General features: G+C 38.3%; 1 protein-coding gene across 2 annotated transcripts; it reads left to right on the forward strand.

Moving 5' to 3' along the window:
* The first annotated feature begins 3,820 nt into the window (after positions 1-3,820).
* Positions 3,821-14,255, forward strand: LOC114643351 (P2Y purinoceptor 8-like). Of its 2 annotated transcripts, none has more exons than XM_028791939.2 (2): positions 3,821-3,944; positions 12,606-14,255. In XM_028791939.2, the coding sequence occupies exons 1-2, from the start codon at positions 3,850-3,852 to the stop codon at positions 13,654-13,656; spliced, it is 1,146 nt and encodes a 381-aa protein (XP_028647772.2). In that variant the 5' UTR covers positions 3,821-3,849; the 3' UTR covers positions 13,657-14,255. The 2 variants fall into 2 exon arrangements, with proteins under 2 accessions (XP_028647772.2, XP_028647771.1); XM_028791938.2 differs by lacking the exon at positions 3,821-3,944 and adding an exon at positions 8,112-8,401.
* Positions 14,256-14,703: the final 448 nt, after the last annotated feature.

Genomic DNA, 14,703 nt, shown 5'->3' on the forward strand with positions numbered 1-14,703 from the left:
TCCTTTTTCCTTGCTTCGCCAAGGAAAGAGCCTTTTTATTAAATCCAAGGGTTCTTTGCTTTTTTTTTTGTTTGTTTATTACGATTGTTATAGTTCTGTTTGTATACGACGTTGTCAGTTCAGCACTCAGGTTGTAATATGACCAAGCTGTGCAAGCTTACTGTTAAGAATGCAACGTATAGTTGTACAGGAGGAAAGCAATCTTACCTCAAATCAATGGCAAACTTTTGTAGGTCTATGAACTTAATTTAAAGTTTAGGTTTACACGGTGCTTTCTTTCCGAAGTACCTGCACTCATGAATATGTCTGTATGCGTCAGTCGCTCAAATCCCCGCGCTTCGCACCGGCGAAGTACTGCTTTTAAATTTTTATTAAGAAGAAAAGAAAACCTTTTAAAATTGAGGGAAAATATACCAATAACAGTTTGTTAAGGATCTGTTTTTTTGTGAAGCTGCGTTCACTCGAGTGATCACTTCGAGATGACTTGCTGGCTAACCATAAGCGCTACCTGGTAGGTAACCACCCATACAATCAGATTGTGAATCAGACTACGAATGCCGTGAATGTAATTACCCCGATCTACATGCTGTCAAATAAACGAACCACACGCCGTGGCGCAATTTTAGGGGCTTAGCCTCTAGCGCTGACGTCCGAGGTTCGATTCCCGTAAGGGAGTGAAGTGAGCGCTGCTTTTAAAGTACTGCTTTTAAATTTTTATTAAGAAGAAAAGAAAACCTTTTTAAATTAAGTCTTAAAAAGAGCTGTAAAGATATTGACAATAAGCTACGCAAACCCACCAAGACATGCAATCGTTTAAATCAAAGCGCGAGTCGAAAAACACCATCCCATAATATTAGTTAACGATTAACACATTTCTATATGTATTGTAAGCATACAATACAACTGATAATATGTTGCGCTTATTTATCTGGTGTACTGACATTTTTCTGCGTTTAACGGCTGAAATCTAACGTGGTTTGTGCCCTTCAGAATGAAAAGAGTTTGCATTTACCTTTTTAATAAAAGGCGAGGTTTTAAGCCTGAGAAATCACCCCGTAAATGCACACGTTTAATTGCACATGTGTTAATATGTATGCTTACACAGTATTAAAAGACACTCAACAAGTACACAGTATTAAAAGACAGTCAACAATTAACGTCATTTACCTTCGTTCCCGCGTTTGACTTGTGCTGTAAATCTCTTCCTCGTTTTCAGTTCATGTGATTACGTAGGAGGCGTAATACGTGATGACGCGATACGTGACTCCGCCTCCTCCATTAGAGTATGTGGACAAAAAACAGGTTCCAGTTATGACCATTACACGTAGAATTTCGAAATGAAACCTGCCTAACTTTTGTAAGTAAGCTGTAAGGAATGAGCCTGCCAAATTTCAGCCTTCTACCTACACGGGAAGTTGAAGAATTAGTGATGAATGAGTCAAACAGGTTCCAGTTATGACCATTACGCGTAGAATTTCGAAATAAAACCTGCCTAACTTTTGTAAGTAAGCTGTAAGGAATGAGCCTGCCAAATTTCACACTTCTACCTACACGGGAAGTTGGAGAATTAGTGATGAGTGAGTCAGTCAGTCAGTCAGTCAGTCAGTGAGTCAGTGAGGGCTTTGCCTTTTATTAGTATAGATTTTCAACATGTTAAATCACATTGTCATTTAAATATACAGTAATCCCTCCTCCATCGCGGGGGTTGCGTTCCAGAGCCACCCGCGAAATAAGAAAATCCGCGAAGTAGAAACCATATGTTTATATGGTTAATTTTATATTGTCATGCTTGGGTCACAGATTTGCGCAGAAACACAGGAGGTTGTAGAGAGACAGGAACGTTATTCAAACACTGCAAACAAACATTTGTCTCTTTTTCAAAAGTTTAAACTGTGCTCCATGACAAGACAGAGATGACAGTTCTGTCTCACAATTAAAAGAATGCAAACATATCTTCCTCTTCAAAGGAGTGCGTGTCAGGAGCACAGAATGTCACATAGATAGAGAAAACAATCTCTAGCAAACAAATCAATGGTGCTGTTTGGCTTTTAAGTATGCGAAGCACCGCGGCACAAAGCTGTTGAAGGCAGCAGCTCACATCCCCTCCGTCAGGAGCAGAGAGAGAGAGATAGAGAGAGACAGAGTTTGTTTTTCAGTCAAAAATCAATACGTGCCCTTCGAGCATTTAAGTATGCGAAGCAGCGTGCAGCATGTCGTTTCAGGAAGCAGCTGCACAAAAGATAGCAACGTGAAGATAATCTTTCAGCATTTTTAGACGAGCATCCGTATCGTCTAGGTGTGCGAACAGCCCCCCTGCTCAATCCCCATACGTCAGGATCACAGATAGTCAGCGCAAGAGAGAGAGAAAAGTAAGTAATCTAGCTTCTCAGCCATCTGCCAATAGCGTCCCTTGTATGAAATCAACTGGGCAAACCAACTGAGGAAGCATGTACCAGAAATTATTGTCCCATTGTCCGCAGAAATCCGCGAACCAGCAAAAAATCCGTGATATATATTTAAATATGCTTACATATAAAATCTGCGATGGAGTGAAGCCGCGAAAGGTGAAGCGCGATATAGCGAGGGATCACTGTAATTAAAAAATCTCTTTGAAACTAACTATTACCTAGGTAAAGGATGTTGCCGAGTTGTATTTCGCCAAGTTGTTTCTTCACCGAATTTTCTTTCACCGAGTTGTTTTTCGCCAAGTTGTCCTTTTGCCGAGTTGTCTTTCGCTGAGTTGTCTGTTCACGGAGTTGACTGTCGCCCAGTTGCCACCGAACCACTTTTATCACATCCCGCATCGGTTATTGTAACTCTCTGCTGGAAGGCGCCCCTTCTAATCTCATATCACAGGTCCAGTTGATTCAAAACTCTGCTGCAAGAGTCCTTACTTGAACCAGCAACAGTGAGCACATCACCCCCATCCTGCTTCGCCTTTATTGGCTCCCTGTGTCTTACAGGATTGAATATAAAATTCTATTAATAACCTACAAAGCTTTAAATGGCCTTGCACCGGACTACATCAGTGACCTTCTAAATCACTATGTTCCTGTTCGCTTACTAAGGTCCTCTGATTCTGGTAATCTTGTTGTGCCTCACACTAACCTGCACTCTATTGGTGACAGGGCCTTCAGCTGCATAGTACCCAGACTTTGGAATGACATCCCGAAATTAATTAGATCAGCTGACTCCATCCATCCAACCACTATTTTAAGAAACCACCAGAGGGCAAAGCTGTAAAGCAAACCACAGGTAGCTACAGTACATCTCCTGGGTTAGAAAAAGTGACAGACTATACAAAGTTTTGTAACATTTTACAAGTTTATGCTTGACTTCTTTCATTTAATGTACTAAACTAAAGCTCAGCTTTCCCCAGTAAATATAAGGCCTTTCTATTCACAACAGACTGATATAAAACTAGTTTATATTTTAACTAATATCCATCCATCCATTTTCCAACCCGCTGAATCCGAACACAGGGTCACGGGGGTCTGCTAGAGCCAATCCCAGCTAACACAGGGCACAAGGCAGGGAACCAATCCTGGGCAGGGTGCCAACCCACCGCAGCTGACTCCATTCATTCTTTTAAAAAACAACTTAAAACTCATCTATTTAGGAAGGCTTTTTAACTTATCTTAACATTTCAGTTTCTTTCAGTTTACCTCTTTTAGTATTGAATTTAGTATTTTACTCTGGTTTATTATTCTTTATTCTATTTAATGCTTTGTTATCTGTTTCATTGTTCTATTCAGAGAAACATGTCCAATGTTACATAAACCCTGCTGTTTTTTTTTTCTAAGACTCTGTGAAGCTCCTTGAGCATGGGAAAGGCACTATATAAATAAAATGTATTATTATTATCTTTGTTTTACAGACACCAGGCTCTACAGTAAATGCCACCATAATGCCTTGATCCAGGAGCAGATTGTATTAACTCTGATGTATGTGAGGCATTATTATATTTACTTAAAATCCTCATAAACATCTTATTTTCAGATGTCAGTGGAGAATCGACAATGAATAAATCATACATGGTCACAAACCATAAGCTATGCAGTCCTACATATGAACATTTACCTCAAGGCATTCTAAAGCAGTAACAACACATTAAATTTTACAATGTCATTAATGAATTTCTATGGTGAGCTTCTGTAAAAAGCCAAATTTCCCCCTTGGGACAAATAAAAGTTCTATCTATCTAAAATCACGTATATTGTCATTGTTTAGTTTACTGCTAGCAATACAGCATAGTGGTTAGCGCTGCTGACTCACGGTTCCAGGGACCTGATCTGTATTCATGGATCTGTTACTTTCTGTGTGGCATTTACATGTTCTTCTAGTTTTAGAGTGGATACTCTGGTTTCATCCCATATTCCAAAAACAACTTTGAAATGACCTGGGATAAGTGAATGTGCGCTGTAATTGGCTGTTGTCTTTGTGGTGGAGAAATCTCTCTATTATAAAAAAAATCTTGGAAGGAGACGAGACGTGATTTCCTCGGAGAGACACTTACACGTCCCGTGAGACGAGTCTTTGTGCCAAGAGATTTAACCACGCCCGGGGTCGGAAATAAAAGACAAACAGTAGATGACAAAGTAGAACATCATAAAGAATTCAAAAATGTTGGCACGGTACATATGCAGAGCAGGTTAGAGATAATGGAAGTACGAAAATTCAAAAGTCTCAAAAAAAGGATAGTAAAGATCGCATTAGCGCAAACAAATGGAAATTATTACTCGGTGAAATAACGGAACAGCAAAAAGACATTGAATATATTGTTCGGATTTAAACTTTAAGTCAGAGACATGCAGATCGTCTAATTCCAAAAACGTTGGCGTGGTATGAAGTCCAGTGAGACGGAGACTTTTAACATGAGATTCTTTCAAGTCACGCCATACTTACAACCTTTGGAAGCAAGTCCCGCGAGATGGTGACGTTTGCCATTAGATTCTTTAAAAAATCACCCAACTTACAACAATTTTCAAACTAGACCACGGTCATCTAACCTCAGTTGTATGAATGCTTTTGTCAGACACACTTCCTGCTCTCTCAGCTCTTATAAATTTTATCAGGACAATAATTTTATATGTTCTAGATGACACATCAACGACTAAGCGAAGAAGAAAGAGCATGAACATAAAATTCAATATGATCTTGAAGAAAAGTTGTTTCCAAATATTGTTTTTACTAAAGTTTTAAAGTAAAAGTGAAAATAATGCATGTGTAACATCCATCCATCCATTATCCAACCCGCTATATCCTAACTACAGGGGCACGGGGGTTTGCTGGAGCCAATCCCAGCCAACACAGGGCACAAGGCAGGAAACAAACCCCGGGCAGGATGCCAGCCCACCACAGGGCACTCACACACACACACCAAGCACATCCTAGGGACAATTTTGAATCGCCAATGCACCTAACCTGCATGTGTTTGGACTGTGGGAGGAAACCGGAGTACCCGGAGGAAACCCACGCAGACATGGGGAGAACATGTAAACTCCACACGGGGAGGACCCAGGAAGCGAACCCAGGTCTCCTTACTGCGAGGCAGCAGCGTCACCGTGCCGCCCCTGCATATGTAACAATTCCCATGAAAATAACAATCTCTTTAAATTGTATATCCAGTTAACCAAACTCAGGGGTGGGCAAGTGAAGCGAGCAGGAGGCAGAACCCCCTAGTCTTCAGAACAAAAACAGCAGAGTCTTCAGAAAGGCATTCAGAGTTTAAGACTTTATTGTACAGCATAGAAAACAATTGCAGAGCACGTAAAGGCTGTCTCAGTTCATGAAGTGAGCCTGGTGGTTTGGGCTCGGTTCACTTTTATTTCAGTTCTAATCACAAAAACATCCCCATTTCATACATAATTCTCATCATTCTCTTTACATGTTATCTTTGTAATAATGACTCTGTACTGCACTTGTTTTCATAACATTTACCTCACCTTGTAAATGTCTTTCCCCTAATAATAATCAATCTTTTCATAACAATTATTAGGACTTGAAGGTTGTACTTACTGCCTGGCCTGGAGATGGCTATCATCTGATCATGTTTTATATTCCTCACATTCCCAGTCTTGAGCTAATAAAAATTGGAGGCCTTTTAATTGATCAGCCCTCATTATTAAGTTGGAACCAGGATTACCCACATATAAAAAACGGAACTGTTCAATTAATACTTACTTGTTGCACCAGCATCCAGTAAGACTAAAATCATGGGCAGCTGTGCTGGTAAGCGCAGCACACGGCTTCACTGACAAGAGCTAAGCTGCTGCAGCTGGAAGCAGGTGAGAAGCCTTGAGTCAGCAAGCACAGTTCTAAAGCTTTATTAATGAACCCTTAAACTTTTATATTGCTCAAAGCCAGCTGAAATAGTATGTGTTGTTTTACCCTGATTAATTAAGATATTGATTCATGAGGAAGCATTGACATAGGAACTTAAATGCTATCTAGAATGTATGTGTACTGGCCATTGTTACAGCCTGAGAGAAAAGGCAGCTGCGTCATCAACCAGTGACACGCAGCCACATAAGGTCTGACTTACCAATACAGGGACTAACCTTGATAATCAATTCTTAAAACTTCTGTATAATTCAACCTAACTAACACAATACAGCTTGCTTTTAATCTGATCAGCTGAAATGTTCATGAGCCTTAATATATAAATGCAAACGCTATGTTTAAAATTATATGTTTAAAGTGTTTATATGCTAATGTACAAGTTTATTTAGTTTCCTTTAAGTTTAGGGATGTTGAAGGTTTTTCCAAAAACTTGTTTAGACTTTAGTGAATCAAAAGGCCCAGCAGAGTCACTATGTCCCAAAACAAAAACTTGTTTCCTCAGTTCCCTCAAAAACACAGCATCCTTGGTCCTTAAAAAACAAGGCAAGTGAAAAGCAAGCAATCAAGCAGGCCATATTAAAAACAAAACCAACGGCCTGTAATTAATAGTGCCTCACTAAGCCACTTAGAAAGATGTCAAGCAACTCCTTTCAATAGTCAATAGTTCTAAAACCAATAACAAGACATATAAACTTAAGTGCTTGCTAAATTAAATATAAAATGTACATGCTAATACAAGAGCCCACGGCTGCAGACAGCAGCGCTGTTAAGTCATGGTACACAGCTGCACAGTGGTCTGACAGAGGCCAAGCTACTGTTTACGTCACGGCACATGTTCAGGAAAAAGTCCCTAACTTTTGACAATCGGCTCTTAAGCCCCTATAATGCTCAAACTAACTAATATCATAATATATGGTACAGTATTTTAATCTTATTGCTTAAGGTATTGAAGAGCCCTGATACTTTTAAGCCATTTGAGTGCTTATATGTTTTATGTGCTTGCCTGAGAGCTTGCCCTTTACTCACACAGGCAAAGGTCCTACCCACAGTTTGTTTGGTCTTCTATCAGCACTTGCATCCTTAAAACAAAATCTGCCTGCTTGCTTCCTCAGAGAACATGATGACCTTCTCTCACTGCTTGACTCACAGAAACTCAAAACAAAGCAAGTGAGAAGGACAAGCGGCCTGTCTAACATCTTTTTAAAGTTGCTCCAGGCCTAGGCTTTTCATAGCTAAAAGCACTAAAACTAATAATAATACATATTGATCCTTAATCAAAATTCTCAACATCTTGTCCAGGGTTTGTACCTGTTTCATAAGCTCTGACTTCCTTCCGCTCTGTGCTGGACTTGGTAGGTTATGAAAATAATTGGACAGCAGAATAATGTTTATTTTATAAAATGAAGTTGTTTAATGTAATTTTACATGTGCTTAAAGAATACCATTACAAATTTGATTGTTGGGCTTTCTCACAAGCCTGGGCAGTTCCAGGCTCACAGTTCATAGTCACTGATTTTGTAATGAATTTGATCACAGCAGTTAAGTGCAGATATGAAAAATTATGTAATTAGAATTCCCTTCAGATTTTAGTTAAAATATCAACTAGTTTTATATCAGTCTGTTGTGAATAGAAAGGCCTTATATTTACTGGGGAAAGCTGAGCTTTAGTTTAGTACATTAAATGAAAGAAGTCAAGCATAAACTTTTAAAATGTTACAAAACTTTGTATAGTCTGCCACTTTTTCTAACCCAGGAGATGTACTGTAGCTACCTGTGGTTTGCTTTACAGCTTTGCCCTCTGGTGGTTTCTTAAAATAGTGGACAGAATTAAAACAGCAGTTGCTGTATCAGTTTATCTTAATTTCTAAGCAGAATTTTCTTTTTGACAAGCCTAGTGATGGATGTTGATAAATTGTAATTACATGAATACCTAACTTTTACTAATTTTTTTACATACAGTACTTACAACATAAGAACAATCAAAGAATATATTTTTTTAATTTTAAACATGAAGAGTGAATAGGACCGCAACACACTGACTTTAGCTCCAGGGGAACAGGTTTGTATCTGTTTTGATTTTCTTTGGCTATTCTAATTTTCTTTCCTATTTTAGATGTATACATGTTAGGTTGATTGGAGACAGCATCCTGCTGTGGACTGGCACCACTTTAGGGACTTTAGGGTTTCGCGTTGCTTCCTTGCACAAGATTTTGCCCAAATACACTACATGAAGTTTGTTGTCTGGAAGTGGAACAATGAGTATCGGATAAGCACTTGTGCAAATGCTTATGATTGACACCCCTTCCACTTTAGCACTTTAATGTACAAACCATATTATTTCAATATTACAATAATGAGATTAGCTCTGGTGCTGAAATCATAAATGTACATTCTACGGATGACAAAAGAGGTATAAAGACTTGAGCATACTTCACTTGAAGCTGAACTACCATTAATATTAATCTAACCAAACAATGTAACATAATAGCAGCAAAGAGAAATAAGTGAAAGTCATATACAGAGATCATTGTGCCAGCTTTTCAAGTTTTAAATAGGTAAATTAGTCCTTAATGAACTGTACACATCATTTTTGATTTGTCTAAAGTACAAATGTACATATATTTAGCAATGCTGTCCCTTTGTGTTTGATATCTGATTCAGTCTTTTGTTTTATTAGAGTTAGCAGGAATATTATAATAATAGCACTTCTTAACCAGCTTTATCCTGATCATGGTTGTGAGATGCCAAAGTTTGTCCTGTCATCAGTAGGTACAATCAATTCAGTTTATTTTGTATATCTCTCTTCACTGGGTACAGGTGCCCAGCACTGTGACAAGTTCTTAGGGAAAATTACAATTACAATTTCTACGTCAACATTGGAATATATGATTTCTTTTTGACCTGCAGCTAATTTTATACAATTTGATATTTTGTTCTTTGTGGATAAAAAAAAATTAGCATTTGTACACATTTAATATTATTCTGCAGTTGATGAACACCTTTCTGTTGTATTTAATCACCAAAAGTCTCAAACTCGTAAAACTTGGATTACTGTTGATGCAATTTTAGAAATTATTTTGGTAATACTTTCGCTTTGGTACTGCAAAAATCTGTTTTTCATTTACTCTTATGTAACAAGTCCTTGACATACACATCTTTAGGTCTTCGTAACACTTGCAAAGCATCAGTAAAGTGTTTATTCATTTCTGCTATGTGACCTACTAACAAAACTTCACTTTAGAGTGGTCTGAGTTGGCTTAACTGAGACATCGTTCTCTTGATATTACATATCTTCCTGTATAATACGCTACCATGGCTGTCCGTTTGTCTGTCCAGGATTTTAAATCACTTGTAGCTCACAAACCGTTTCACCTATCGACTTGAAATTTGGTACACATACAGTGCATCCGGAAAGTATTCACAGCACATCACTTTTTCCATATTTTGTTATGTTACAGCCTTATTCCAAAATGAATTAAATTCATTTTTTTCCTCAGAATTCTACACACAACACCCCATAATGACAACATGAAAAAAGTTTACTTGAGATTTTTGCAAATTTATTAAAAATAAAAAAATTGAGAAATCACATGTACATAAGTATTCACAGCCATTGCCATGAAGCTCAAAACTGAGCTCAGGTGCATCCTGTTTCCCCTGATCATCCTTGAGATGTTTCTACAGCTTAATTGGAGTCCACCTGTGGTAAATTCAGTTGACTGGACATGATTTGGAAAAGCACATACCTGTCTATATAAGGTCCCACAGCTGACAGTTCATGTCAGAGCATAAACCAAGCATGAAGTCAAAGGAATTGTCTGTAGACCTCAGAGACAGGATTGTCTCGAGGCACAAATCTGGGGAAGGTTACAGAAAAATTTCTGCTGCTTTGAAGGTCCCAATGAGCACAGTGGCCTCCATCATCCATAAGTGGAAGAAGTTCGAAACCTCCAGGACTATTCCTAGAGCTGGCCGGCCATCTAAACTGAGCAATCTGGGGAGAAGGGCCTTAGTCAGGGAGGTGACCAAGAACCCGATGGTCACTCTGTCAGAGGTCCTCTGTGGAGAGTGGAGAACCTTCCAGAAGGACAACCATCTCTGCAGCAATCCACCAATCAGGCCTGTATGGTAGAGTGGCCAGACGGAAGCCACTCCTTAGTAAAAGGAACATGGCAGCCCACCTGGAGTTTGCCAAAAGGCACCTGAAGGACTCTCAGACCATGAGAAAGAAAATTCTCTGGTCTGATAAAACAAAGATTGAACTCTTTAGTGTGAATGCCAGGCGTCATGTTTGGAGGAAACCAGGCACCGCTCATCACCAGGCCAATACCATCCCTACAGTGATGCATGGTGGTGGCAGCATCATGCTGTGGGGATGTTTTTCAGCGGCAGGGACTGGGAGACTAGTCAGGATAAAGTGAAAGATGACTGCAGCAATGTACAGAGACATCCTTGATGAAAACCTGCTCCACAGCGCTCTTGACCTCAGACTGGGGTGACAGTTCATCTTTCAGCAGGACAATGACCCTAAGCACACAGCCAAAATATCAAAGGAGTGGCGTCAGGACAACTCTGTGAATGTCCTTGAGTGGCCCAGCCAGAGCCCAGACTTGAATCCGATTGAACATCTCTGGAGAGATTTTAAAATGGCTGTGCACAGACGCTTCCCATCCAACCTGATGGAGCTTGAGATGTGCTGCAAAGAGGAATGGGCGAAACTGGCCAAGGATAGGTGTGCCAAGCTTGTGGCATCATATTCAAAAAGACTTGAGGCTGTAATTGCTGCCAAAGGTGCATCGACAAAGTATTGAGCAAAGGCTGTGAATACTTATGTACATGTGATTTCTCAGTTTTTTTATTTTTAATAAATTTGCAAAAACCTCAAGTAAACTTTTTTCACATTGTCATTATGGGGTGTTGTGTGTAGAATTCTGAGGAAAAAAATGAATTTAATCCATTTTGGAATAAGGCTGTAACATAACAAAATGTGGAAAAAGTGATGCGCTGTGAATACTTTCCGGATGCACTGTATACTATGTGACGTCTACTATCCACTTTCGGGGTGATGAGTTTTATTACTCTTTTTATTTTTATTTTATTTTAGTGTAGAATCAACTCTCAGCAGCAGCCAGCAGGGTGGCCGTGAGGTGCATGCATACTGGTGCCGTTCTCATCCCTACCACCTTTGTCATCACTTCCTCTATCTCTTCATATCTTAAATCATTCTTGAGGCAGATTGAATACTTAAGTGCCAGCTTAAGTGAAAAATTTAAGAAAACGTACTAAGTAATTGCAACACAAACACTGACTTAATCAGTTTTAACTCGAAAAGATAGTGACGAAAGAAGAGAAGAAGTGGGCCACTAGGGTGGAGAAAAGAAGAGCTGCTCAGGAAGCAGCAAGCGCATCAACCTCTGAGCAAACAAATGCTAAACGTACAGAGAAAGATGATGAATACTATGAATGCTCAAGTCAAGTGTATTCACTGCACTTTATCATTACTAGTTTAGAATAAGACCTGTGAATCCTTCATATTAACAAGTAATTTTACCATCATGTCAGTATGCCACACTGCATAGAGATGAATAACCTATCTACTGATGTTTTTTAATTGTTATGAAGACCAAAAGAAGCCTTTGTTAAGTTCTTCTTACGTAAGAGGAAATGAGTAATAGATGCATTCTTACTAAACTAAAGTCTTGCCATTATTTTTGTCTTTTGATTGTATTGCTTCATAAAACTTTTAATCATTTACTATTGCTCTGTAAACACTCCTAAAGCTTAAATTGTCTTCTGCAAATTTTAGGTTTCTGTTTCATAATGGAACTTTTAACCTTTTTTTATAATTTTCTAAAACTTCATTCATTACTGCTTTCTGTTACAGATTTCTTGAAATTTCCTTTTTCTTTGAGAAAAGCCAAGCAAAATGACACCTTTTATTGGCTAACTAGAAAGATTACAATATGCAAGCTTTCGAGGCAACTCAGGCCCCTTCTTCAGGCAAGATGTAATCTTGTAAGATGTAAGAAGGGGCCTGAGTTGCCTCGAAAGCTTGCATATTGTAATCTTTCTAGTTAGCCAATAAAAGGTGTCATTTTGCTTGGCTTTTCTCTACATTCATAATGGCTAACACGGTACAACACCCTAGTACTTTTTCTTTGAGAGAGAGAGTTGATCATGATCTAATTATAAGATTAAAATTCTTACCTTACCTTATTCTTACCTTTTTTTTCTCAACTTTTTTTTTGTTTGTTTTCTTCCAGACACATCAACAAAATGGAATCAAACGTGACAAAGACCGCAATGTTATTGAGCAATGTCAGTACAAAATCTTTTGATAATGCGACTCTTGAAATGATTACCAGCCCGATTATGACTATTGCCGTTCCAGTGATTTACTTGGCTGTTGTCATTTTCAGTGTACCTCTTAATACAGTCTCATTCTGGATACTTCTTTTTCATACCAAAAAGAAGAGCCCCACCATAATATTTACCATAAATCTTTCTTTGACTGACTTTTTGTACAGCTTGTCACTTCCCTTTCAAATTGTGTACCATTTGAGTGGCAACAATTGGCCTTTTGGAGATTATGTGTGTAGGATTTCTACTGTAGCTTTTTACGGGAATATGCATTGTTCAATTTTGACCACATGTGCTATTAGTTTGGATCGCTACTGGGGAATTGTAAAACCCCTTCACACAAGACACTGGAGAACAGTAAGATCTGCAGTGATTGCTTGTATTTTTATGTGGGCACTTGTGCTCCTGATGAACTCATTAATGATAACCAGTTGCCTCACTGTAAATGTTGAGCAACTGGGAGTTGTGACATGCTTTGACATTATTCCAAAAACGATGTTTTCCCCTCCAATCTATGGCTATTTGTACTTTTCAGCACATCTGCTGTTCTTCTTCATCATTCCTTTAATCATTTTTGTTATATGCTACTCTGTTATTTTAAAAACGTTAAAGAATTCACCAAACACTGAGATACCAGACTCTAAAAGGCAAACTATTAACCTCATAACAGTTATTTTGCTTTGCTTTTCTGTCTGTTATGTACCACACATTATTTTACAAATAATTCACACGGTACTTAGGAGCCAAAAGAAGAGCCTATATGTATATTACAAACTATCCCTTGGTCTTAACAGCTTGAATTGCTGTTTTGATCCTTTTATATATTACTTTGCTTCGAAGGATTTTAGACACAAGCTTCAAAGTAAAATCTGTGGTTGCTCTTTCATGAGATTTGATGAGTCAAGCACATCAAAAGTGTCAGAAATGGCCCACCTCAAAGTTCAACAGTCTTGATCAAAATCCCAGGACAGACTGATGGCAGTCCAGCAGCTCCATTGTGACAGCAAATTGTCTCCATTGAAGATGATGTTTGAGATAAGATGGAGACAATTCGTCATTTCACTTGTGTTTTACATTTCGCACTATTGTACTTTGACTGTTACAAAGCTAACATCTCAGCAAATGGACAAGTTAAATGACAATGAAAGTGAAATCTCATGCAGCAAAAATGTAAAACATTTTACAAGAAGCCTATTGTTTGTTCAAAAACTGCTACTGTCTTTCAGGAAAAAAGCACTTGTGGTCAGTGAATCCCTGTACCCTATAGAGAACTCAAGGATTTGGAATAAATCATTGTTCCTTGTTTGTATAGTTCAGCTCCTAATTTTCATAAAGATTTATTTGAAAATGTACTTTTAAATTTTTCAATGCGGGATTACCCCTTTTCTTAACTTCCAAGCAAAATATGTTTAAGAACTTTAAAATGTTGTTTGTTTTTTTAAAAGAGTCCATGTAATCAACTCCCAAAGAGTGGAAATGTTTGCCTTCTATTGTAAAACAATCCACTTCATGGAATGCTTAATAAATATACTATAAAAAAATGTTATTAATAACGTGATTAAACCATTTGACCTTCTTTTGCTCTTTGACCCAGAGATCAAAAGGGCACATGGAAGGAGTGTTTAGATGGGAGGAGAAAGTTAACTTGAGCCAACTGCTGCTAGTCATTGTGAATAGCAGCAAATGGAGCCGGTGACATTGCTTGTTTTAAAGTAGTCTATTAAAATGAGTCTTCTTACTGTTAGACGCTTAAAACCGTTTTTCATCCAACAAGCTCAGCAATCCGAATCTTTCAATTCCTCCAATAAGACATCAGGTCAACTTTTGAAGGTCCCTGAAGTCATACTGTCTACCACACTACTTGGTTACTTATTTTTCCATGTGTCTAGAAAAACTTTCTACTGTTTATTTGAAACATACCTTTAAAAGTTCCTTTGTGTATCCCTCTGGTTTTGTTGAAGAACTTATTTTAAAAGAATAGTTTAGATCTACCACGCCAAT

The sequence above is a fragment of the Erpetoichthys calabaricus genome, chromosome 4 (assembly GCF_900747795.2).
Source record: "Erpetoichthys calabaricus chromosome 4, fErpCal1.3, whole genome shotgun sequence".
In the NCBI taxonomy this organism is placed as follows: Eukaryota; Metazoa; Chordata; class Cladistia; order Polypteriformes; family Polypteridae; genus Erpetoichthys; species Erpetoichthys calabaricus.

Coding starts and splice junctions, on each gene's coding strand:
- LOC114643351 (XM_028791939.2), top strand. CDS start 3,850: ATGTATTATTATTATCTTTGTTTTACAGACACCAGGCTCTACAGTAAA. Junction 3,945..12,605: donor CAGATTGTATTAACTCTGAT/GTATGTGAGGCA, acceptor GTTTTCTTCCAG/ACACATCAACAAAATGGAAT.